The sequence below is a fragment of the Apteryx rowi genome, unplaced genomic scaffold (genome assembly GCF_003343035.1).
Source record: "Apteryx rowi isolate R43461 unplaced genomic scaffold, aptRow1 scaffold_24, whole genome shotgun sequence".
In the NCBI taxonomy this organism is placed as follows: Eukaryota; Metazoa; Chordata; class Aves; order Apterygiformes; family Apterygidae; genus Apteryx; species Apteryx rowi.
The window spans coordinates 1,078,438-1,101,210 of record NW_020448752.1 but is presented as its reverse complement, the minus strand read 5'-3'; the positions used below and the strand labels follow the sequence as shown (position 1 = coordinate 1,101,210).

Sequence of the window (22,773 nt, the reverse complement as noted above, 5' to 3'; positions counted from 1 at the left end):
ATATTTTAATGAGAATCTTAGCTCAAATAATGAAAATTGGGGAATATAGTCTGTACTTATTTAGAATACAGAGTAACATGCTGGGCTTATAAATAGAACATTTTCCATTGAATTCTGTGCCAGTTAATTATTCTCTATACATCTTTTTAATGACAGCGTAATTTGTTCACATAATGTAGAGTGGGAACCACAGCACAGTGTGAACATAAAAGCAGCAGCACCCTTAGCATGAGCCAAGATGTGGGAGCTTGGAATCATGCCCAGACCATGTATTAGAGAAAGTCCTCTGTCTTCTGTGACAAACAGATATTTAGCAGAACAAAATTAAGGATGTGAGATAGAGTTTCATTTGTTTGACATCCTCGTTTCCTTAGATTAGTAGCTTGGAAAGCCTTTTTGGCACCTCTCTAGTAAAGAAATGCTTAATTGTGGAGAAGTGCTGGCATGGTCAGGATTTTTTTGTCTTGGTTTTTCATATTTAAAAAAAAAGGATTATAGCCTTTCATAAGTCATTTCGAAAGCCTTGTTAAAACGGTAGAACTTTCCCTCTTCAATTACTTCTATGAAAATTTTCACTAATTTTTCCCTATGTGTATTTCAGCTGTGGAAGCAGTTAGTGCAATGGGGAAGCTAGCAGAAAAGCAATTTCAACCTGAAGACAAGCTCTTAGTGGATGGAAATGCAGGCACTGACCTCCTGAGTTTAGCTGCCCAAATTGCTTTAGAGGTAACATTGTCTTTATTTTGCTTTATTAATATAAGTAGAACAGCTATCCTACTTTTACTATTTCTAGGTATTTCATGCATTTCTAAGTATTTTAAGCTTCAGGGACCAAAGTCTTACTATATGTAGTCAAATTGGTGTGTAAAACAAAGTAGAAAGTGATTTCAAATGAAAAGAAATTGCTTTTTTTTTTTTTTTTTTTTAAGATTTGTTCAGGAAAACAAAGGTTTCTAAGTTGTAAATATTGGTAGCTGGAGACAGCGTGGCATATTTCCATAAAGTTCTCAGCAAAATGTTACATTTCTTTTCAGCTTCTGAGGTTTGCTTTTGGAGGTGCTAGGGGAACCTGTCTGCAAAATGTACAACAATGAAAGACTGAAAAATCAGTTGTCCCTYCTATTTGCCTGCGGGTGGTGACTGAGTGACACCTGAACTGGCTGATTACATTGGCATAAGTAGAAGAGGCTTTTGGTTGCCTTTTAGGGCTTTGTTCACAGCATTGTAAAGCACGAAACCCTCACCAAACTGCGGTGATCCYGTTCTTCCCATCGGCTCTTTGTTCATGGAATCATATGACCTCTCCGTATGTTTTTTTCTTGGCTCTGAGGCTATTTCCTGTGCAGAGTCCTTTGGTCTTTCCTGCTAATAGACTGCACAGACCTTCACAAAGTGCTTTTTTTTTTTTTTTGGTGAGGGTGGTAACTGAAGTAGCATGGTTTATATAAAGCATTTTTTAATTTGTTTTCAGAATGAACAACAAGTTGTGGCTATAAAAGCTCTGGAGTATTTATCTGAACGTTCACAAGATTGCCAGCAAGTATTTGCAGCTTTAAAGTAAGAATTTGAGATACTTGCAGGGAAAGAGAACTTTTTCTAACATTTTTTTTTTTTTTTTTTTTTTAAAGAATTTATGGTGTTGAGGAAGGTGGAGAACAGAGTAGATCAAAGATTAGTTAGTAGTCTTTTTGGTGCTGCAGGTGTACCTCAGTCCTGTGCTCTAGCATCTGCAGATATTTTAATTTTCTCCCAAGAAGGTAGTATCTGTAGCTCTGAATTTTATGATTATGTTGTGGTGTGAACAGATGACCAGGGATGACTCTAATGAGACTGCAACAGTGTATCTGGTGAAAATACTGGCTCATTCGTATCCTCTGATCAAGTAGTATCTTGTTGTTGAACTATTCCATCACTTTTATAAAAACAAATATTATGAAACAAATATATTCCTTCCAATATTTCCTTAAAGCTTTTCTCAAAGTACATTTATTTACTTACTATTTACTTGATAGACAGAATGAGGTAGACTGAATAAGGCAAAAGGGGGGGAAATAGAATAATCTTATTCTCAGTGTGACACTTCTGAGCCCTGTGAGTAGTATGGACTGATAGCCTAAGAAAGAAATGTGGGCTTCTTCCTGGAACCTGAGGACCAAGTACATTRTTGCAAAATTTTTTTCTAGACTTGTCATTGTTTATTTCTCTCATATTTAGGTGTTTGGTTCGTCTTATGTTGTCAAAAGTCATGGCAGAAARTGAAGAGAGAAGGTGAGTCCATTTGCAAAACTATTTTCTTATGGTGGATATGTTGCACACATAGTATAATATATATACAGGGCTTACTTTCTTACAGAGTAATCATGAGATTAGTTTTTATGCTGGTTAAAGATCCACCCAGATCACTTCCTGGCTTGACCTAACAGCATCGCATAGGACCGTCTCTTCCTCTTGTGTAACCTTTTCCTTACATTCTTGCTCTTTTCCTTCCTCTTTCATTAATGCATAAGACTGTCAGGTATTTTTGATGGGGAGTGAGAACTTCTGTGTGAGATCTTCCTTGCTGAAGACTAGCCGCTTAATAGGGTGCTGGCCTGGGAGGAGGAGAACTGTACTGTTGGATTCTGACTGACGAGAAAACAGGGCAATGTCAGTGAAATTAGAAGTTTAACCTGCAGCCCCAAYAACTGGGAAAATCTCCTGCTACACTTCTACAGTGCTTTTCACCACTTCACTACTCCTTCTACAACTTCAAATGCTAGAAGTTTCTAATGACTAAAAGTTTGTGAGGGGAAGAATGATTGTAGCCGTAATGACAGAGCTGTTGTATTCCATCACAGATAATGTATTTTGTCATAAGAAAATAAACCTTTTCTAAAACTTTATTTTCCCTCCATTTCAGAGGTAAAGATATCGATTCAATGCTGACTTACTTGACCTTGGGTATGCTTTTGCTTTGTTTACATTTTCTGTAGCTTTTCCATTTGTGAGCATTTTCTGATGTGATTAGGTCCATTCCAACTAAACATTTAGACTCCCTATTTCAGTTTAGGTTCTTAACTTCTCACTAAAATCAGTAAAAGTTAGGAGCCAAGTTAGACCTGGAGATCAGGCAGTGTTGTGAAGTTGGACCTTGGTGCTACAGGTGCTTTTGAAAACTTGCAGGCTCGTGTTGGAAGAATCATTTCTAGTAGAGCCTGTACTTGGCAGCTTCCATCAGACAAAAGGCTCTTTCTTCCAAGCATTTTCCCTTTAGGAAAGAAAAGTAAGTCTTTTGTRAGGCCACACATGCAAACAACAGATATTTGTGTACAAGCCACAGTCTGGGTGGCCTCAAGTGACAGTCTCATATTCTGACTGCATTGGCAAGAACAAAGTTAGTAGCTTTAGCAGCAGGGCTACCACAAAAGGAAGAAGTTTGGTTTTGTACTCTGAATTAGCAGTGTGAATTTATATTGGCATTAATTCAATGCCAAGTACCGTGGTTTTTGCTGCTCTAGCTGGTTAAAAGGGAGGATTTCTCAGATTAAATTAAYGCTATTTTTTTGTCCTGGACAGCTTAGAAAACTGCAAGGAATAATAGCAAATTGCTGAAAGACAGGAGAGGCTTGTCAGAATTGGTTGCCACTTTTAGTTTTACTATCCTTTGAAAAAGAATCTTCTTGTTTGCACTGGAAAAGCTGCAGGAGTTTTCCAGAGGACTTTTCTCTGTCTGAGGAAGTATTCAGTGTCACTAAATCTTTTCACTTCTGTCCTCCTTTATTGGACAACAAAGTTCATGAAATTTTAGAACTTTTTGCTACTCTAGCCATTCTGCCTGTGACTGGGAGAAGACAGTGAAGAACTGAACTAAATGAAATAAGAGTTCTTCAAAGAAAGGCCCTAAAACAGTTATTATATTTTAAAAAATGGGTTTTTTGCTAATAAAATAAAACTCCTCTGCATTAGGCTTCAGTGTCAATAGACTTTTTTTTGAAGGAGCAATACTTGTTAGCAGCCTTATATATCTTACAGTAAATGCTGCTTGAGGTACATTTTGATGTTTTTATAAGCCTCTCTGGTCAAGCATATTAGATTTAAGTTGTGAGAAGRACTCTTCATCAGGAATTATATGGGAGTTTTGGGAACCTGTGTTTTGTAGTTGTAGTTCCTRTGTTTGGAAATGCTTTTATTCTGCTCAGAAAAGGCTATTTATGTATTGAACAACACATCTTCTGCAGCTCACAAGAGACTTGCCGAGCCTTTCACAGAAGAAAATTTGTCAGGAGACAGAAGGATCCTTGAAGCTCACTGGTTTAGAAAAGTTGGTAGGTTTCACTCTCAAAATCTAAACTAAATCACCTCCACCTCCACGCASCCAGATGTTAAGGAAGAAAAAAAGTGTTTTAAAGATGCAGTAGGTTTATGAAACTTGTCACCTTTGGCAGTCCCTGCCTTAACTAGTCTTAGAATTCTCSTGCTGTATTTTCTGTCTTATGAAACTATCACGTATGTCTTGTGCCTTAAGTCAGTTACCAAGACAAATACTCACACAAGGTCTGTATGACTGTTGGGTTAGCTAGTACGTTATTCACTTTACCACAGGAACTGTCATATGTCCATGATAAAACTTTGACCGGTTSATCATTTTTCTCTTACTTAGCCCTTTTCTAACAAGACTCTGCTCTGTGCTACAGAATTGAAAATTAAGATCAGGCAAATAGAAAGGATATTGGTTTTCTTCAGTATCTGAAAAGAATACTGCTAAGAGTAATAAAATACCTTAGTGCCAAATACTGAGTATGCACATTCTGTTGTGGACAAAATGAGAACTATGAATTCACATGAATGCACCAGTATGGCTGGTGCATGGTATGATCGTGGTGCAGGATGAGCTTAACTCTGCCACCCAGACAGACAGTCCCTTAAATCAGCAGTCCTTGAGTTTACCTTGGACTGTGCATATGAAATCTAAACTAAAAACGTTATCACAGATAATGTTTTCTAGCAGGAAATGCAACTGCTGTGCAGCATTCATAAGCACGATCCATAATGTGTCTGTGGATCCTCATTTAGCAGTCTTTGTTACACCGTTTTGGTARGGGCATCATCAGTGCATTCGTTGTCTACAAATAAAAATACGAGCATAGGATAATGRACTGAAATCATTTTTCAGATTCATGCTTCACCCAGAACACACAGGAGAGAAAATAGTTGCAATCAATAACATAAGACACCTGTCGTGATGAGCTTCTGCATACATCCTCMCAATGTGGCAGCGCTCCAAAAAAGAGTAGCAAAGGAGGGAGAGAAGCAGCAGAGGTCAACAGTAGTAAACACCAGTGTGAATGGAACTGATCTGTGGTGACTGCACTCTTTCCAAAGCAACACTCTGGCTCACAGAATAAACAGTTTAGAGAGACCACAAAAACATGTCCTTGGRAAGAAATTACTGTGCAAATTAGAATCTACAAAGTCACTGCAGAATCTAAACATTTAGTTAGGTCAGATTCTCATACATAAAAATCATATAATTGTCTTTAGATGGCTATGTCTGATTCATATACTAATAAGCACTGTATTTTTATYTCTCCTTTATATAACCCTGCTGGGGTAAAATGGAGAATGTTTCAATTTTTTTTTCTTTGCTTTGAATTGGGAATATTATTCAACATTTATATCTGGATTCTGATCTGGTTTACCAAGATAAGAAAGTGTTACTTTCCATTCATGATCTTGTGGGGAGGGTATGTGGTAGAATGGATACTTGATTTTGATAAAATCATTAAAACAAAGGATTTGAAAGCATGAGTAATCTATGTTTAATTTAACAAATCACTAGTAATGGTATTTCTTGCTGTTGTTAAATGAGCTGGTGATGATACTTCGTTTAAGAAATTGAATCATAGAATGTGTGAACCACCTATTACTAGAGTTTTTATGGGCATAGCCCATAATGTGTTGAAGATTTTTATTCTAGGCTCCTGTTCTAATGTTTTTGTTAGCTTGGAACTTGGCTGTACAGTTCCAGAATTGCCCTGAAAAGATGAGGGATTTCTTTGTACTGTCCTTCAAGGTATGTACTCTCACTGATAGTATCTTTGATTGAGGAATACTGTCAACCATCTAGTTCTGTTAGAAGTTGCATCCGTGTATCAGATATCTCCTTGGAGACATGCTTGCATACTCTGAAACATGGAACACTTGTCAGAAGGAAATTGGCTTGTAATACAAAATTTAGGCATTATTGTCATATTTTGTTGCCTAAAAATGTCAAAGAAATTTAGAATTAAATGAGAACTTTCTAAAATAAACTGATTCTGAAGTTTGGGAACTGTATCATTAGTATGAACGTGTTAGACAGAGATATACTCGAGTCCTAATCTCCGTACAGAACCTACCAGCACTGTGTTCTTTGCGTGTGTTCTTTGTGGAAGGGACTCCAACACTGCTATAACCTTTATAAATAAACAATCTTTTTGTTTAATTATACAAGCAGTACTGCAATATGAACATGTACTCTTTATGACTGATTACTAAAGATGTCACACTTGAGACTCAGCAACCATCCGTTTAGGAGCAATACTGTTTTGTATAGGCAGAATTCTCATTACTTGTCTCTATTTTTGGTTTCAGTTGTCCCAGTTTTGTCCTTCTGACAAAGCTGTTCTGATTGCTCAGAAGACGTGCCTGTTAATGGCAGCTGCAATTGATCTGGAATTGGGGAGACAACAAGTAACACCTTCGGAGCAGGTAAGGCGTTGCTCTGTTAACTGCTTCTCTACATACCCAGGAAATAAATATTCAGTGTGGCATTTTCTTCTTTTGATTTTAAAATCTTGGTTGTTTCACTCAGAAGAGATTATTGAAAGTATGGGAACCTTTCCTAATTAATTAGAGTCAATAGGCCTAATGCTTTTTAGAGAATTGAAAATGATGGGTTTCTGTAAGTAGGTTCTGAACAGATCTGTATCAGCCATGGGTCAGGGCAGTACCCTTCCTCAAAGGAGTTTCAGCCTACCTTATACTATGTAAGGAATCTGTTGCTAAACATAGGTTGAATATGCAGATGATTACTGCATCTGTAGGATTATGCAGTTGCTGAAAGTAGATATCGATATGGTTAGGATAAAATTCACAATTTATTTGTTTTTATGTGTAYGTACCTTTTTCTTACTGTGGTAAGGAGGTTATGGAAAGTGTACTGTGGTTATGGAGGAAGAACAAAAGTCCGCTGTGCGGTGGTCATTACATTGTCATGGTCTTTACCTTACATTGCTTTTGTAGAGAGCAATGCACAGCAATTTGCTCTGTGARAATTAGTTGTCTGTCTGTCTCAATGATACTATTTTATGTTTGAGAGCTAAGATAAGTGATGTTCTATAGGGACCTATAGGGTCCTTTTCTGGAACAGCGGAACTATCAATATGAAGAGGGTTTATCTGAGATATGGAGGTCTTTGAAAAAGAGAGAAAAAACACAAAGCAGTAACTGGTGTAGCTGATGTACTAATTAAGCTGGTTCTTCATTTGTTATATAGCTAGGTATAGAGATCTCTCTACTGCTGTCATTTAAGATGTGTATTTCTTTCGCTTTTAAAACTGTGACCTAAAAATAGCTTCTTGAATATTTTGTAAAATAGATGGAACTTTTGACTCAGGCCCTTCAACATCTCCAGGCATGCAAGGAGGTCTGGACAGTTCTGAAATTAACAGGTAAGCTAGAAAATGTGTCTGTTCAGAGCATTTAACTCTCAGACTTTGTCACTGTAATCATGGAAAATACAGGGCATATGGAATTGCTGTCTCAGTTGAAGAGTGTTGAAGCAGATGTGTGGCAATATGATTTAAGAACTGGCAAAGCCATCTGTACTTTTTTATATGTCATTGCTGGCTTTTTATTGTCTAAGTAGTGTGAGGTGTGGAACAGTTTTTCAGAATGAAATTTGGTTGACTTTTTTGTCTTAAAYGTTAATTTCCAAGCTTTTTGCTCTAGGGTAGATGGGTACCAGATTTCCAGCTGGATCATCCAGGTTAAAGATGTTGTTGTAAATATTTTCCTTGACTCTGCTCTTGCCCTGAAGTAAGACAAGATACAGTTTTAATAATTTTACTAGCTTCTTTATGGATAAGGCATTTCAAAATACAGGAAGTCCTAGTAATGTATTTTGGGAGTGCCAGAACCCATCCCCTGTTCCTTAACTGTTGCATGTCAGTTTAGATCAGACTTATCGCTGGAGACTGGAGTGTGCTCAGCCAACAGCTAAGATGCTGAGTGACTCTTAGGGCGAGAGAGTACCTGCATCCCCTTTCAGTAGTGTATTGGTAGAAAAACTCATTAGGCATTTCTGTCTGGCCTGTGGTCTGGTTTCTTTTCAGTGATAGGTTTGGGACCCCATGGAGTTTCTCTTCTAAGTTGCATTAGTGTTTAACTTTCGTCAAGAAATTTACTTGATGTTCTTTTTTTCCATTTTATTGTTTCAGAACTAAAGGTTCATTACACAGCCTGGATTTGAGATTCTCTTTGCCCTTTTGCACTGAAGGACAAGATCACTCAGGAAGACTTCTTCCCTTTTTACTTCTATCCTGAAAATCCTAGGGGTTGATTATCTCGGTATAGGGACGTTTTTGCTAGATGGGAGTGTCTACTGCAGAGATTTGTGGAAAGGCAGCCAGGTCATTCCTTCACTCCTTCACCTTGGCTAGTGTGTGGACAGGGCTATTGCCCTGGAAGAAGCTGAGAATGTTTTTTAGCACTAAACAGAAGTCTCTGTAATAGTGCGGTAAAGGTTTGGTAGTTATATTGGGTTTACATCCTCCTAGAGATTCTACTGTTCTCCCACACTTTTTCAGTGTGTTTAAGGATCTCCTGAAGGCTTTTCTACTAGGAAGGTGCCAAGTCTTATAGCAGAATTTGAAGCTAATGGTAAATTCTTTGACAGGTTGATGCTTTGAGCCTGTGGCCTTCTGTTCTCTCTTTTACTTGTCTATGAAAATGGCTTTTTTTAGCACCTATACCTTGCCTATGAGGGTTGCACGAATTTAGCCAATTATAAACAGTCCAGATTTGGGAGTGGGGAGGTTAGTTGGGTTGTGCTTTGGACATTTGAGGTTGCTATCCAAGCCAGTTTCTGAGTTCCACTTGCTATGCTGTTAAATCTGAGTACCTTAACGATTTTCCTGCTTGTTGGAAGCAAAATTTATACCTTCCTGCATACCACGTAGCTTTAAGTAAATGAGTAATTATATACAGGCAATTCTGTCTCTCCCGTAGGAGATTTTGCTAAAGATCCAACAGACACATTGTTGCTTCTTTATGAATTTGAAGCAAGAGCCAAACTGAATGATCCAACACTCAACAACCTTATGGAGTCAGTATGGGAACAGCCACAAATAGAGATCAAGACACTGGAAATCATTGCATGTAAGGACTGCATTTGTACTTTCATAGTTCTTCAAGCCATGCAATATAGCTTATGTTACTCTTCCCTGTTCATTTAGGGTGACCAGGATTACTGCGTATTGTGTATCATGCATAAAATCAGTCTAACCATATATATCTTGTCCTGAAGCAAAGATGCTTAGGATCTCAGCAATATTCAGAGATCTGTATTTTGAAATATCATCTTATTACATGGATGATGAACTTATGGCATCCTTCCATTTCTAGAACCTGRGACATTTGTGTAAGTTGTGAGTCCGGAAAGGATTGTTCGCATGAACTGTTACAAACTCCAAACTAGCATAGGCCAGAGAATGATCCTAGTTGATTCATGTGCCCACACAGAGTTTTTAGGGTGAGGCCTTTGGGTAGATGTGCTGTTTCAGTTTAATGTAGACATTTGTAAATAGCACTTCTCTGTACTTTATCATGCTTTTGTCACAAAGTTCTAGTCATGCTTTCTTGAGAGTACAGTCTAGAATCCAAGGAAGATGTGTAAACTTTGGAGCTGCCATGCAAATCTTTGGAAGGGATTCTGTAGGATTAGATAAACACTTATGTATATCCCTTGTCTTGAGGGAGTACCTACCTGGACTTGGAAGAACCGTACTCAAATCCCACTCCTGCCTAATTTTTCAATCCAGATTTTCATGTTTCAGGAGACAAAAAAAAGAAAAAAGAGGTAATACTCATTACTGTAGAACTTATTATTCTTGGGTTACTGCAACAGAAGAAGACAGCAGAGGGAGTACTTGTTAATTATTAAATCTGCTGCGCTTTTGTTTTGTCCTTATTGATGGTGCTTGCAATAAGTAAGCAGTAAAGAAGCCCTAGCTTGTGACCAGCACAGGCTTTAAGCAAATCTGCTTTTAGTTGTTTGTTGCACAGGATCTGGCAATGTATTGCAGTTTAGTGACCAAAGAGAGAAAGTCTGGCTTCAGTCATTTCTTTCTTCTTCTCTATTTCCTTTTGTTTTCAAGCGTTAGCAATGGAATCTCCAGCTCGGTATCCGTTACTTTGTAAGAAGGCTCTCAAGAGTGCCCTGAACCTTCACAGAAAGCAGACTGCTGTTGATGCTGTGAGATTTAGGTTAGTGTTATCACATAGCTTTGCAATGAGCCTATGATTGGGAATGTTGACAGGTAATAAAGCCTGCAGTTTGAAAAAAATGGCTTTTAGTTTATGTGCAATGTTCCACTTGCTGGCCAACCAATATACCTCTAAAGTATGACTGACTAATAGGTGTTCAAGAGTATAGTAACTGAAATCTATTCACCAAGCATATTTTCCCAAACAGTCGTATTTCCAATAAATAAATCTATTGAAGAAGAAAATTGGATCCAGAAAGGGTCTCTTGCTGTTTCTTATGATGAAGGTGTTCATTCTGGGTATTACTCTGCAGAAGTGAACTAGGTATTTAAAAGAAAATGAAGTGAAGAGAAATTAAAGGCTGAAAAGAAAGCTATGAGTTGCAAGTTAGGGATATGATGCCATAGTACATACATGATTTATTTTGCTGGGTAACAAGCCCTGTAACAGGTATTGCTTATGGAATCTGAAAAACAACCTGGTTTGTCCTTCTCTCTCAGTTGTATCCCATAAGGGATTTTTTTTCTCCTTTCTGAGTTCCATGCAGTAATTGCTGAGCAGGTTACCATTAATATGGCCTTTCTTCTTCTACACYGAGAAAGAGAGAACTGTTTTCAGAATCCATGTATTTGCTACCAATTTTCTGAGGACAGCTGAACAGGCAGGATGCTGACTACTTAGTTATCCTGTGGTGTAATTAGAATAAGTATCTTTCTTTTTACTTGCTGTCGTGTATAGCACCCCTACAGTATACTTAACTCTATCCTTTTGGGTTACTATAGAGCTCAGCAATGAAAATAATTAATTAATTGTTGCTCTTGTCTCTCTTCTTGCGTCATTTGTACAAATGAGATCTGATACTAGGAAAATGTGTGTTTCTGCAAAAAGAACGTRAGCATAGAAATCATTGAGATGGACATGCCAGGCTGGCAATCATGGTGGCCCAAGCTAGTGTGCTGGTGATACCAAAATGTAGCTGTTTGCTCTGTGCATGTGCTCTTAAATACGTTTCCTCTTTTGCTCTGTTTTGATTCCCAGCAAATGCTTACATAGTTTGATTAATCTCTCTCTGCCGTCCGGAGTAACAGACCTGGATGCCTGTGTGCTGCAAGAGGCGTGGGGCTACTTTGAAGATGCTCTGAGCGTAGTCAGCAGCACAGTAAGTTGAACAGAAAAAAAATAATAATTGGGAAATGACCCTGAGCACATTTAAAAAGATTCTCATTAGAATGACAATAATTAGCAGACTGACATTATATACTGTTATATGTGGTGCAGCTAAGACTCCTTCAGTAGAAGATGCAGTGATATTACCTCAAAATAAATGGCTCTTGGATATTTATGACTGAATTGCATATTTCTCTAGATTTTATGAGTTTTTTTTTTTTTTTGGAGACATTTAAGGCCAAATTTTCAGTGCCTGTTTTAGAAACATCTTGAGCTGGAACATCTCTCTTTCCTCCTTTGCTTTCTACATTTGCACACTGAATATGATTTTGTAAATGCAGATTACTTTTYCAGATCAGTTTAAAGCAGGGTAAAATTTAGATATCATTGTTGCTTTTTGCTCAGTTCTGTTTTGTTAAGTTTATTTAGGGACTTATTATATTCTTATTTTTACCAAATGACCTGGAGTTAGATTCCTGTTCTGTGAGAATTTGTTGCGGTGCATTTGTTCTTGAACTTGTTTCTATAAGGACAGGTGTATGGAGGGTGAAATCTTTCTTTTGGTAAGTTCTTGCATTTCTGCTGCTCCTTTCAGGCCTGAAGCATATGCTATACAGTGAAAGTAGTTGTACTGAGAAAGTCAGACATTTCTACGCAGAATTTCAAAGATAACAATAATTTAAGGAGTATTCCTGTTATTCAGGATTAATGAAATCAGTATTACATATCATAGCTTCATCCCAGTGCATGACTATTTCTTCAGGCATGTTTGAATGTCTCTTCCCTTATAAAAATGACATAAAGATATGCTGTTCCTAGTTTCCCAAAAAAGAATGTGTCCATGTTTGTGTCTGTTCTTGTTGAGAGATACGATTGAAATGTTAATGTGGACTGATATGCATAACAGCATAATTTCCTTAGCACTAGAAACCCTTTTTTGCAGCCTTGCTCAAGGCAGCAGATGATAATCGGGACAACATTAAGAGAAGGAAATCAGAGCAGCACATCAGAACATTATCAGTTAGAAAGCTGGTACACCACTTCTGATTTGTCCCTCCTGTTCAGAAAGGGATGCCGCAGGTCAGAAACTCACTCTGGGCCCTCTTACTTAGAATGAGAAGTATCTATCAAATGCGGAAAAAAAGTCCTTCCAGGCTCCCCTTAAGGATTCACCTAACAAATGCATTGYTCGTCCTTTGCTCCCCCAACTGAATCAGTTCCCCACCAGTTCAAAGCTGGTTGAGTACTCCAGCTTCCATTCTATGGTTATCAGCAAGGGCAGCTTTCACTCGGGCAAACCATTGCTGCAGCTACAGAGAAAATCTGAAAACCTTGAGAACTGCTTCTGATCTGCAGTGAGCAGGCAGGTATTGGGATATTCAGTACCGTTTGGATAAACAGCAAAGTAGTGTGGCAGCAAATTCAGCCTATCTGTAGATAGATGGTAGGAAGCATGCTTCCTTTGTAGCATCGTTCTCAGCCCCAGAAAATTGTATTTCCTGTCCTATCAATAGGTAAGTGCAACATTATTTATCCATGTTGGAAACAAACTTTGATAATGGTGGAGATGAACTGTGAAGTACAGGATGGCTCAGAAGGAATTCTGTCCTCTGCTTAGCAGAAAAAAACATCTGTGTTTTCCCACTGTAATATTAAACTCTAATGCACTCTTGATTAGTCGGGTTTAAAGTGAAAACTCTGATTAGCTGTAGCTCTGTTTGCTACTCTAGGATGCTTACCCAGAGATGGAGATCCTTTGGTTGATGACAAGAGCCTGGAATACAGGAATATTTCAGTATAGCGTCGGTAAATACAAGGAAGCTGAGCAGTGGTGTGGACTAGGAATGCGTTTCCTCAGTCACTTAGGATCTCTGAAGAAAAGCTATGAAGGCCATGTAAGTGGAAGCAGATGGGTATGAGGAGGTGGGAATGGATTTGTTAGGAATAATTAGTAGTGGAAGGGAAGAAGTGAATTTTTTTTTGAGGATATGGATCTGAGTGAAGAAACCACTACATATGATCCTTAAAGAATTTCAGGGGAAGCATAATGCCTAAATAATTTGGGGGAGCTTGATGGTGAAAGATTTTTTGAAAGTGAATCCAGAATAGATTTGACACACAGCAAAAAATAATGTGGTGTCCTTTYACTGGAAGGATTATGCAAATAACTGACTGGAAATAAACTTCTGACTATTTGTGGCCGTGAGGGTGTCCTTGTGCCTAGCCTTYGTTCACTAAAGGCAAGGTGCTGTACCAGTTTAGTTAAATCAGCTTTTGTGTGGATACTTTTAAGCTTGGTTTCTAGTATAATCTAATCTACTATAAATTGGGTTTAAACTGATGTGATTGAAAATTATTAAAGCACATCTTTCCAGGTGTTGCTTAGCCACATCCTGTGAGGGAGAAACTTGGGGTACGATACCTCTGTAGAAAGCAACAAGACATGTTCTTACTCTGTCATAAGTAAGCTGCTCTCTCTACACTTTTTGGTTTGGGTACTGCTATATTAGTCGCAACAAAGTACAGCCTGGATGTTGTATGCAGTTATCATTCATTCYTGCATGCACAAGCCAGTCAATCAAGAGCTGGTTGCAACTTCTATACCGTTTTAAATACATCAGTTAAGGCAATAAGAATAGCTTTATACATTGATGTAAGAATCCGCTRTAAGCTATGCTTTATATCAATACAACTAAATCCATCTTTGATAGGTTGCACTGATTTGACTATATTTTTTTCTAAACCACTGTGTTCAAATCTGTGCACAAATCTTTACATCAACCTGAATTTTTAGGTTTAGAAGCTGTAGTTTCCCACCTATTCTCTCACTTCTGTTCCCTGTCACTTCCTGTTATCTAGTTGAATGCTACCGCTTTATCCATCCTTGTTCACTCAGACAACTGTTGGTGCTTATATTCTCCAGATGATTGGTCTTTATAGTGAGGTGCTGGATAAGTTGGACAGAGCAAAAGGGCTTCCATGTGAAGAATAGCGACAGCCACAACTGCAAAAAAGGAGGACAGCGGTCCCTCTTGGAAACGTTCTGCTGAATGAGAGAGGCTGTTAGCTCTGCAGGGACATGGGGTCACAGGAGTGTTGGAAAAGAAGCCAGGATCTCCCTCTTGCTGGCAATTTAAAAGTTTTGTACTTTTCAGGAAGTATTTATTGAAGAAATGTAATTGTTTTCCTCTAGGGAATCATTTTCATTCTATAACAGTTGGAAATAAATCCATAACTTTCTCATGAGATGGGTCTGCTGTTGTATAAATGGTTAGTTTAAATGTCTGGTTTTAGTAGTAGTGGCAATGTGAACAATAAAAGTATTTCAGGACCATGCATCTCCTCTGGATGCCATGGCTGCCTTGCTACGTCAGTATTTATCAGATGATTGTTTAGTTTTCAGTCCATTTCAATATATGCAAGAATTCAGAGATGTTTGCCAGGATCACAATTTAGTTAGAATAAAAAAAGAGCAGGTGCTCTCCAGCTAACAGAAAAAAGCTAAAGCTTTGACTAGACACTGCTGCTTATAGACCACTAAATGTAACACACCAGGCATAATTCACCATGAATTATGGCCAGGATGGTGGCCATAGAAAGGAAGAAATTGCATTAGTTCTACTTCTTTCTGAAAGACTGATGTGCTCTGGAAGAAGAGCTTCTACTTGTGCTGTGCTTAGTGGAGTGGTCTGGGCCCTTCCCAGCAAGAAGTAAATAAAAAATTTGGCTGCACTGCATCCTTTTATCAAAGCTACAGGGCTGTCTCCTTTTGACAGTTGAGTAAACCACATATAAGCGATTTCTACTTTTGTGTGCACCAGGCACCACTTTGGGTCCCACTGCTGAAACTGGAAACCAGCCCTTATCATACCTGGCACATCCTCATGTCTGTTATGCAGCTGGATACTGGCTCATTTCCGGAAGCAAGATGCATGCAGACGCGTAAGTCACTGTGGCTTTTACAGCAACGTAAGCAGGAACATAATGTATGAAGCATTTTTTAGTACTGCACAGGTCGGCATCAGCTTCTGAGTAATAGTGCAAGAATGAGACTCCCTCCCGGAGCGAATTTCATAGAAGACAGCAACCAGGAAAGTTGTCAGGACATTTATAGGATATGGTGCCTGTGATAACCGGATACTGGGCACTGTGGCCGAGGCTGGTGCTGCCTGAGCTGTGCCTCTGCTAGACATTTTTTGTGCAGTGTCTTGTTGCCGTAGAGGCTCTGCTAGATAGAAGTATACACTGGTAGGAATAGGGATGTACCTTTGTGGGATGCAAAAATGAAAGCAAAAATAATTATCCTCAGCTGGAGACTATTTATCTGTTCTTATTGCTGAGGTCTACCGCAGGGCCTTTATTTGTCAGACTGAGGTAATATAAGCAATTTTCGCTGGAAGCCACTTCAACTGGCCTTGAGTGGCATTTTTTTTATGGTACCCAGGCAATCAGCAGGGCTAGCTGATTGCAGATGACTCCTGTGAGACAGAAATAGGAGGATGGGTCTATTTAGAGTAAGTTCTCCACATAGTGTGCTCAATTCACTGGCTCTGATGTAGATCTCAGTGAGCAGCTGGCTTGCAGGTCTCTAATGAAAAATGTGCTGTTTATCTAAGAAACGCCTCTGAACCCATAAAAAGCCAGGCCTCAACTGTCACATAAACTTTTGGAGTCACAGTTTTGGAGACAGTATGCTCCGTCACATTGATACAGTAGCCATAAATGATGCTATAGAGTCAGAGGTATCCACTGCTGCTGTTCGTACCTCCTTGGTGCCTGCCAGGCCTYCTTTAATTACGGTTCTCAGTTCTGACGTGCCCAAAGGGTAAACAGTTAAAGGTGTCAGACTGTACCAGATGAGGAGATCATATTTGCCCAGTAAGTATGGCAGGTAATTACATACAGCTGTAGAARGGCAGCATTGTATGTGGTTTTGCCTATAGCCAGAATTGTTTGAATTCTCTTTTTTCCTTGGAGATGCTCAGTTTGATATCTTTTATAGTACAGACTTAACTAATGAGTCCAGATCAGATCCGTTTAGACTCTGCCGATGGTACGTCTTACCTCTTCTGTGCTCATTTTCACATTGTGTATTTTGTTCCAGGCTTTATATTTACCATAGGTTTTATGTAGGGCAAGAATTTCTCTCCTTCTAGTTGAATCAGACATTAATTAGCTGTCAGGTACTTTGGAGGAGCCCTTTGATACTGTTTTTGTTGCACTCATTAGTTTTAGGTCTACAACAAGCTCTTGAAAGCTATTTACAAAGTCATTTTTCATCCATTTCAAAGCTACTGCCTTGCTGGGAGATGAGGCAGAGAGGTCTTTGATGGCAATACAGGATGCTGGTCTGCCTGCRCATTGCTGTAAGCATCCTTGCAGTGGCCGCAGCTGAGAACGGGCTCTGCTTTCTTGAGAGCAATGGCAACCTGTCCTGTGATCCTGATGTGGTGGGCAATTAGGCTCTATCTGTAGTAGTAAATTAGCTAATACACGGTTAAGGTTCCCAGGCACTGCAGTGCTAACATCTGTGATACAAAACTGCAGAATGCTCTCCAGTATGTTTGTAGCTCTTGCCACCTAGCACTCCCAAATAAATCCTGGGCCAAAGTTGGGATTTCCAGTGACCATTCCCAATGGGATGGTTTGCATGCAAGCACTCTGCTTTGCAGGCTGAGTTTGTTAGTGTAGATGTAGGCTGGTCCTTGCCAGTTGGCCTCAGTGTTTATTTTACTGGCCTAAATGTTGCTTTGTAGTCCAGTAGCCCAGCTAGGATGACTGCAGGATATAAGCCGTCTTAAGCCAGTAACAGCAGAGCTCACCATACAGTTAGTTACTGAACTCTTTACCTGAGACAAGGAAAATCTATATTCCCATGCAGTAAGAAGAAAGAGCTAGTTTATATGCCAGGGCTGGGGTGGGGTGAATAGGGGGAAACCTGCACGGCTCTGCCAATACAAAACTTGGAAAAAAAAAAAAAAATCAGTGTTCACTCCCCTTCAAGTCTTCTCTTTTCATTGAGCAGCCTGCTTTCAGCTTGCAGGATGCGGGTGCTCACCCTGAGCTGTTAGCAGATGGCTCCAGAGGGTGGCATTGCAGCAGCAGTTACACGCACTGTGGCAGCTACAAGGTGTGCTGAACATTTGCTCTGTGACTGCAGYGTTCCTCCTGGCTTCCGAGAGCACAAATGGGGCATCGACTGAGGTGGTTCACATATGCTGCCCCCCGCCCCCAGCCTGTATTTCACACCCTCTCTTTTTCCTAATCTGCCATTTTTTTTAACTGTCTTGGGAGCAGCAACAGTCCAGAGGAGCAAAGGAAATGCAGTGTGACTTGGAGAATGGGCTGGGGTAGAGGGTATTTTACCCCACAGCCATAGGAATGTGGCTGCAGGGAATGTGGTCGGGGGGAAAAAAAAGGCCTTGCTGAGCCCTGGAGCCCCTTCTGCCACCGCTCGTCCAGAAGTACCTGCAATAGGAGCGCTGGCCCTCCAGCAACCTGAGCTCTCTATCCCAGTTGGGATGGCCTTAGGGCTAGCTCGCACCGTGCAGCCTGGGAAGTGCTTCTCTGTCATTAATATAGTGGCTACTTGGAGCATTTTGGAGGGGAAGGAAGAAAGAGAGGCTGGTCTGGCCAGTAGCTCTAAGGTCAAGGCCAGAAGACTTGAAGTGATCMCAGTAATCAGAAATCAAGGTAATTGGAAGAGGTCTGAAGCTCATTAGAGGAYTGGGCAGAAGCTTTGGTCAAGTCATGTACTGGAGCTAAGAACAGGGAGGAAATACCACCGGCAGCCCTGTGGTGAGGCAAACATGGCCCCAACAAGATTTTGCTAGTGACAATCATCTCCTGTATGCTTGTACCATGAGCAGCAGCTACACTAGCTGACCCAAACAGTTTAACATTTTTAATGAGGGTTAAAAAACTAAAAAACAACATTGGCCCTCATTTTGGAGGGAAGGGAAATAAACACTAAAGGACAGCATAGATAAGGTTCCTTCAGTGAAAGACACTTGTCACGCACTGATAACATTATATTCTTCACTGCAGAGCCTTTAGTGCCCTGCRGCCTGCTATGAAGGTCTGAGGAAAGCAGAGAAGAACCGTCCTTGAAGGTTACGCGGCATCTGCTACCACTGCATCAGGAGCAAGAAAGGCCGCGTGCAAGACAGCTATGCAGGTRCCTGCATCTCAGGCACCAATGGGGAGAAACTTTTGGAGAAAGCTGTTAAATTTCTTTAAAACCCTCATCCAGTGGCCTCATAGATACTGCGCTTCTCTTTGGTTAAGAAGGACGAGACAGTTAATTAACCAGAAGAGCAGAGGGACAGAAGCAGAGAACATGTTTCTCTATAGCACAAGCCGCTTATGGTCTAGTTTCCTACAAGTGGTTTAGGGCGGATTAGTTTCTTGCCTGTTGCAATCACACCTGTAGCAGAGCATCTTGGAGAGGGGAAAAAAGCAACCCCCCCCCCCCAGCCCTATTTCACACCCAGGACACTGCTCTGCTGTTTCAAAGTCCTGCTGAACCATGTGAAGGTCCTGGTAGGCAGAGCCGTTCGACCTTAGCCAGAAAAACAGCTGGTGAAAAGGCTTCAGAAGAGCAAGTTCTCCTTCCTTTCACAGCATCCTCAGGCTGTTAGCACATGGCTAACGGCCCTCCTTCTACCCTTTCTTCTGCATTGGTCTACGTGCAGTTGGTTTATGAGGTGAGAGATGCTGAGGCCATAAGCCAAGCTCTGTCCTGTAAAGCCAGAGACGGGGGTGTTGGGTGCCCCAGGAACAGCGCTCGGGTGCTCGTACCCCATAGCTGCCTGGAGAGGGAACGCACATACGGAGAAGCTCCGAAAACTTGTGCTTCCACCAYCTTCCCCTCCCACCTTTCAGCAAAAGTTTGTCGTAGGAAGAGCTGCCCAATGGCTGCATTTGCCATTTGCCCGGTGAGCTCCGTAAGCTGTGGACGGTCTGCAAGCTGGATGCCCAGGCTCAGCAGGACACTCACTTTCCTTGAAATCTCACTTTACCCCACATGCAATTTGGAAAGAAAAAAGACTCCAAGGTTTAAAAAAAACAACCCAACCCTCTCACCTTTGAGTCACCTCAGCTCAGTGACAAAGCAGATTCAGACAGGAATGTGCAGTACACCAGTAAAACCAGTTGTCTGCCAGGGAACCCTCCTATTCACTGTACTCARAGACAGTAGAAAAAGGAAATCTGTAAAGTATGGCATTGCTAGAGACGGCTTCTAGCCAGTCCCTGGGTATTTCCTGAAGTCAAACTTGCGCTTTACAACTTCTTCCTTCTTCTCTCTGATGTATAACTAGCACGTTAAACTGTAAAAAAGATATTCCATATTAGCAGGACTATGTGCACTTTGCTGCCTTTATACCCAATAGGGGACAGTTACGCAGCAACATGTAATTCCTATCATTTCATACCAATTCACAGCGCAAATTCCCCACAATCCAAGCTGCAGCCCAAAACACGCTCGCTGTCTCAAGTCATCAGCCCAAAGCCGGTCTGCACGGCCATGACCAGACCAAAGCGCTTCTCAGTGGCCTGGTTACGGCTGCGAGTAAAACCACTTCCTTTTAGTCTTTTTATTTTCGTTTTCTTTTAGGCCAGTTCTCAGCGACCGCCTTATCCTAGAAAACAAGTATTTTTTTTTTGCTTCAGCCTGATTCTTTTAACACTTGCGTTTACTGTGGCAAGACGGCACCAACAGTTGCTAAGAGCAGCGCCAAACCCAGGGCCTGGCCCCCAGTGACAGACTCTGCAAGAAGCTCTCGAAGACGGAGTTCTTTGCAACTCTCTGTTTATTAAAAATATATGTCTCCTTGGAAGAAGCACTGGTAACCAACTAGCGTTGTCATGATCGATTCGATACTGTCAGCTATGCCATGGAGTACCGCAGTTTTTTGGTTTTTTTTTTTTCCTCCATGTGACTTGATGAGAGGGAGACAGGCTAATAGGAGAGGAAAAAAACTAGAAAGCCGGGGGACGGGCGCCCTGCGAGCAGCAGCTCATGAGCTTTTGTCTCACTTAGGCCACTTCTCCAGGGAACGACGTTTACGGCAGCTGGAGCCAGGCCAGCGGAGCAGGTTTCTCACGTGGAGCAGGACTCCGTTGCCAGAGCTCGATCCCGGAGGACACTACATTGACAGCAGCGTGGTGGCCATCACCGCCGCCGTGCTAACGGCGGCATCCAGGCTGCAGCCCTGTCTGTCCCGGAGGCGGCTCCTGCCCCTCCGGGCTCCTTGCGCCGCAGGGCAGTTCAGGACAGCTTCCGACACCCGTGTGAGCTCATGGCAGGGCTCACTCACACGCGTGTGCCAGCGGTGGCCGCGCACGCAACGACAGCCCGGGAGCAGCGCCCTGTGCCACCTGGCAGCATTCACTTATCACTAGTTAAAAGCGGGGKGGGGGGGGGACTGGGCCGTGACTTACCTGCTTCTGCTCGTACGGCGACCTCCTCCGTGCCGAGAAACACTACGCACAGGGCTTTCGGAAGGAGGGCGCGCTCGTCTGCCTCGACTAGGGCTCCCCGAAAACGCGGCTCGTCGCCCAAGGCTGCACGAGCCTCCCGGCTGCGCGACGCCGCCGAGCACCGCGCTCCGGCCCTGCGCCGGGGACCCCTTGGAAGGTGGCAGCCAGCGCGGCGTGGCGGCAGCTCGCCCTCGCCCCGCTAACGGCCGGAGATGTCGAAGAAACGGGAGAAGGGGGGGATGCGCCTTCACCTGCCAAGCCCCAACCTGCAGAGCGGCGAGCGAGGCTGCTCCCGGGGAGGCCCCCGCCGCTTCCAGGGGAAGCGGAGCCGGGAAGCTGGCGCACAGCGAGGGACGGAGGGAGGGACGGAGGGAGGGAGGGCGCGTTTCAGCTGCTGCGCGATTCTGTTACCGACTTGGAAAAGCGCGAGCGTCCGTCCGAGGCGCAGCCGGGGTCCTTTCCTTTCGGCGGCTCACGCAGACGGGAATGCCAGCACGCCGCCACGAGCGGGAMCGGAGCGTTTCACCTGTGAGCACAGGGCCGGCCCAACGTCCCCGGGTTTTCCGCAGCGACAAGCACRGCCGGTACGTTTGTTCCAGGTGGCTGGTAGAGTTAGTTCCTAACTAAACACCGCAGATCTAGATTCTATTTACAATAGAGCCAGCTTAAAAAATAAGTTAAAAAAATTGGATTTTATACCCGTTCAGTTCATTATTAACAAGAGGAAAAAAAAAAAAAAAAAAAGCCAACACAGCAACACAATATGGTTTTGGTTTAACATCAGCTTAAAAAAATAGAACCAAAAGGAAACCTCTCATGCAAACACAGAGGGTGGTGTGTAAAACAATGTGCAATTTAATATGTAGTATCATCCATTCTCTTGCTCTGCAGCCTCCTGCTCAGTCTACGTCTCCCCGTCTCGCTCAGCTCAGYGGCTGCTGCTCATTCCCGGGTTAGCGGGGGCTGCCGGCCCCTCCTGTCCGCGCAGCGGCCCAGTCTCTGCGGTGACCGGCAGGAAGCCGAGCGGCTGGGAGACGTTCCCAGAGCCCGCGGTACCGTTTGGATCTCGTCCTGCCCAAGTGGACTCCCTATGCCCCGCCGTTGGGACAGAGAAACTGAAAGAGCCTTGCCATAATACAGTACCGTTTAAGAGGTCCCTCCGGTTTCCTAGTCCACACATATATATATATATATATATATATAATATATATATAATATCTCTCTCTATATTATATATAAATTACATATACGGATAAATAAAATGCTTTCTGCTGCCTTTCTGTCGCGCTGTTCGGAGTTGCTCGACAGTCACACTTGGAAAAATGCCCCTGGAGCTCCGGTACTAGCTCATGTTCTCAGAGTCCACTGCGTCACTTGTTTCTTACATTAGTCCTTAGCCGCCTCCTCCCATCTTGATTCTTGGTTTAGTTAATAATAATAATAATAATAATAATAATAATAAAAAACGACTCTTGAATGGGTTCTCATCTGTCTCTAATGGAGCAATGGGAAGGTCCATGCAGGAATGGTGGGAACAGTCACGTGATGAATGAGATCAGTTCATCCCAACAAAAGAAACAGGACTAGAAAACTCAATTTTGCGACGATCTAAAAAAG

At 41.8% G+C, this 22,773-nt stretch overlaps 1 protein-coding gene across 17 annotated transcripts in view; it reads left to right on the top strand.

Moving 5' to 3' along the window:
• Nucleotides 1-22,134, top strand: part of TEX11 (testis expressed 11) — a 42,075-nt gene extending 19,941 nt beyond the window's left edge. For 5 of the 17 annotated variants that reach the window (XR_003253550.1, XR_003253549.1, XR_003253551.1 and 2 more), the window contains 15 exons: nt 602-726; nt 1,472-1,557; nt 2,215-2,268; nt 2,900-2,940; nt 4,218-4,304; nt 5,982-6,052; nt 6,613-6,729; nt 7,619-7,691; nt 9,250-9,399; nt 10,398-10,506; nt 11,545-11,665; nt 13,404-13,568; nt 15,495-15,642; nt 20,717-21,740; nt 22,048-22,134. Coding sequence is in view for 6 of the 17 variants with exons in the window: in XM_026066142.1 (XP_025921927.1) it covers nt 602-726; nt 1,472-1,557; nt 2,215-2,268; nt 2,900-2,940; nt 4,218-4,304; nt 5,982-6,052; nt 6,613-6,729; nt 7,619-7,691; nt 9,250-9,399; nt 10,398-10,506; nt 11,545-11,665; nt 13,404-13,568; nt 15,495-15,642; nt 20,717-21,078 (1,709 nt within the window). In the remaining 11 variants the exon portion in view is untranslated. The other 12 variants (XR_003253555.1, XR_003253548.1, XR_003253553.1 and 9 more) reach the window with 12 other exon arrangements.
• Nucleotides 22,135-22,773: the final 639 nt, after the last annotated feature.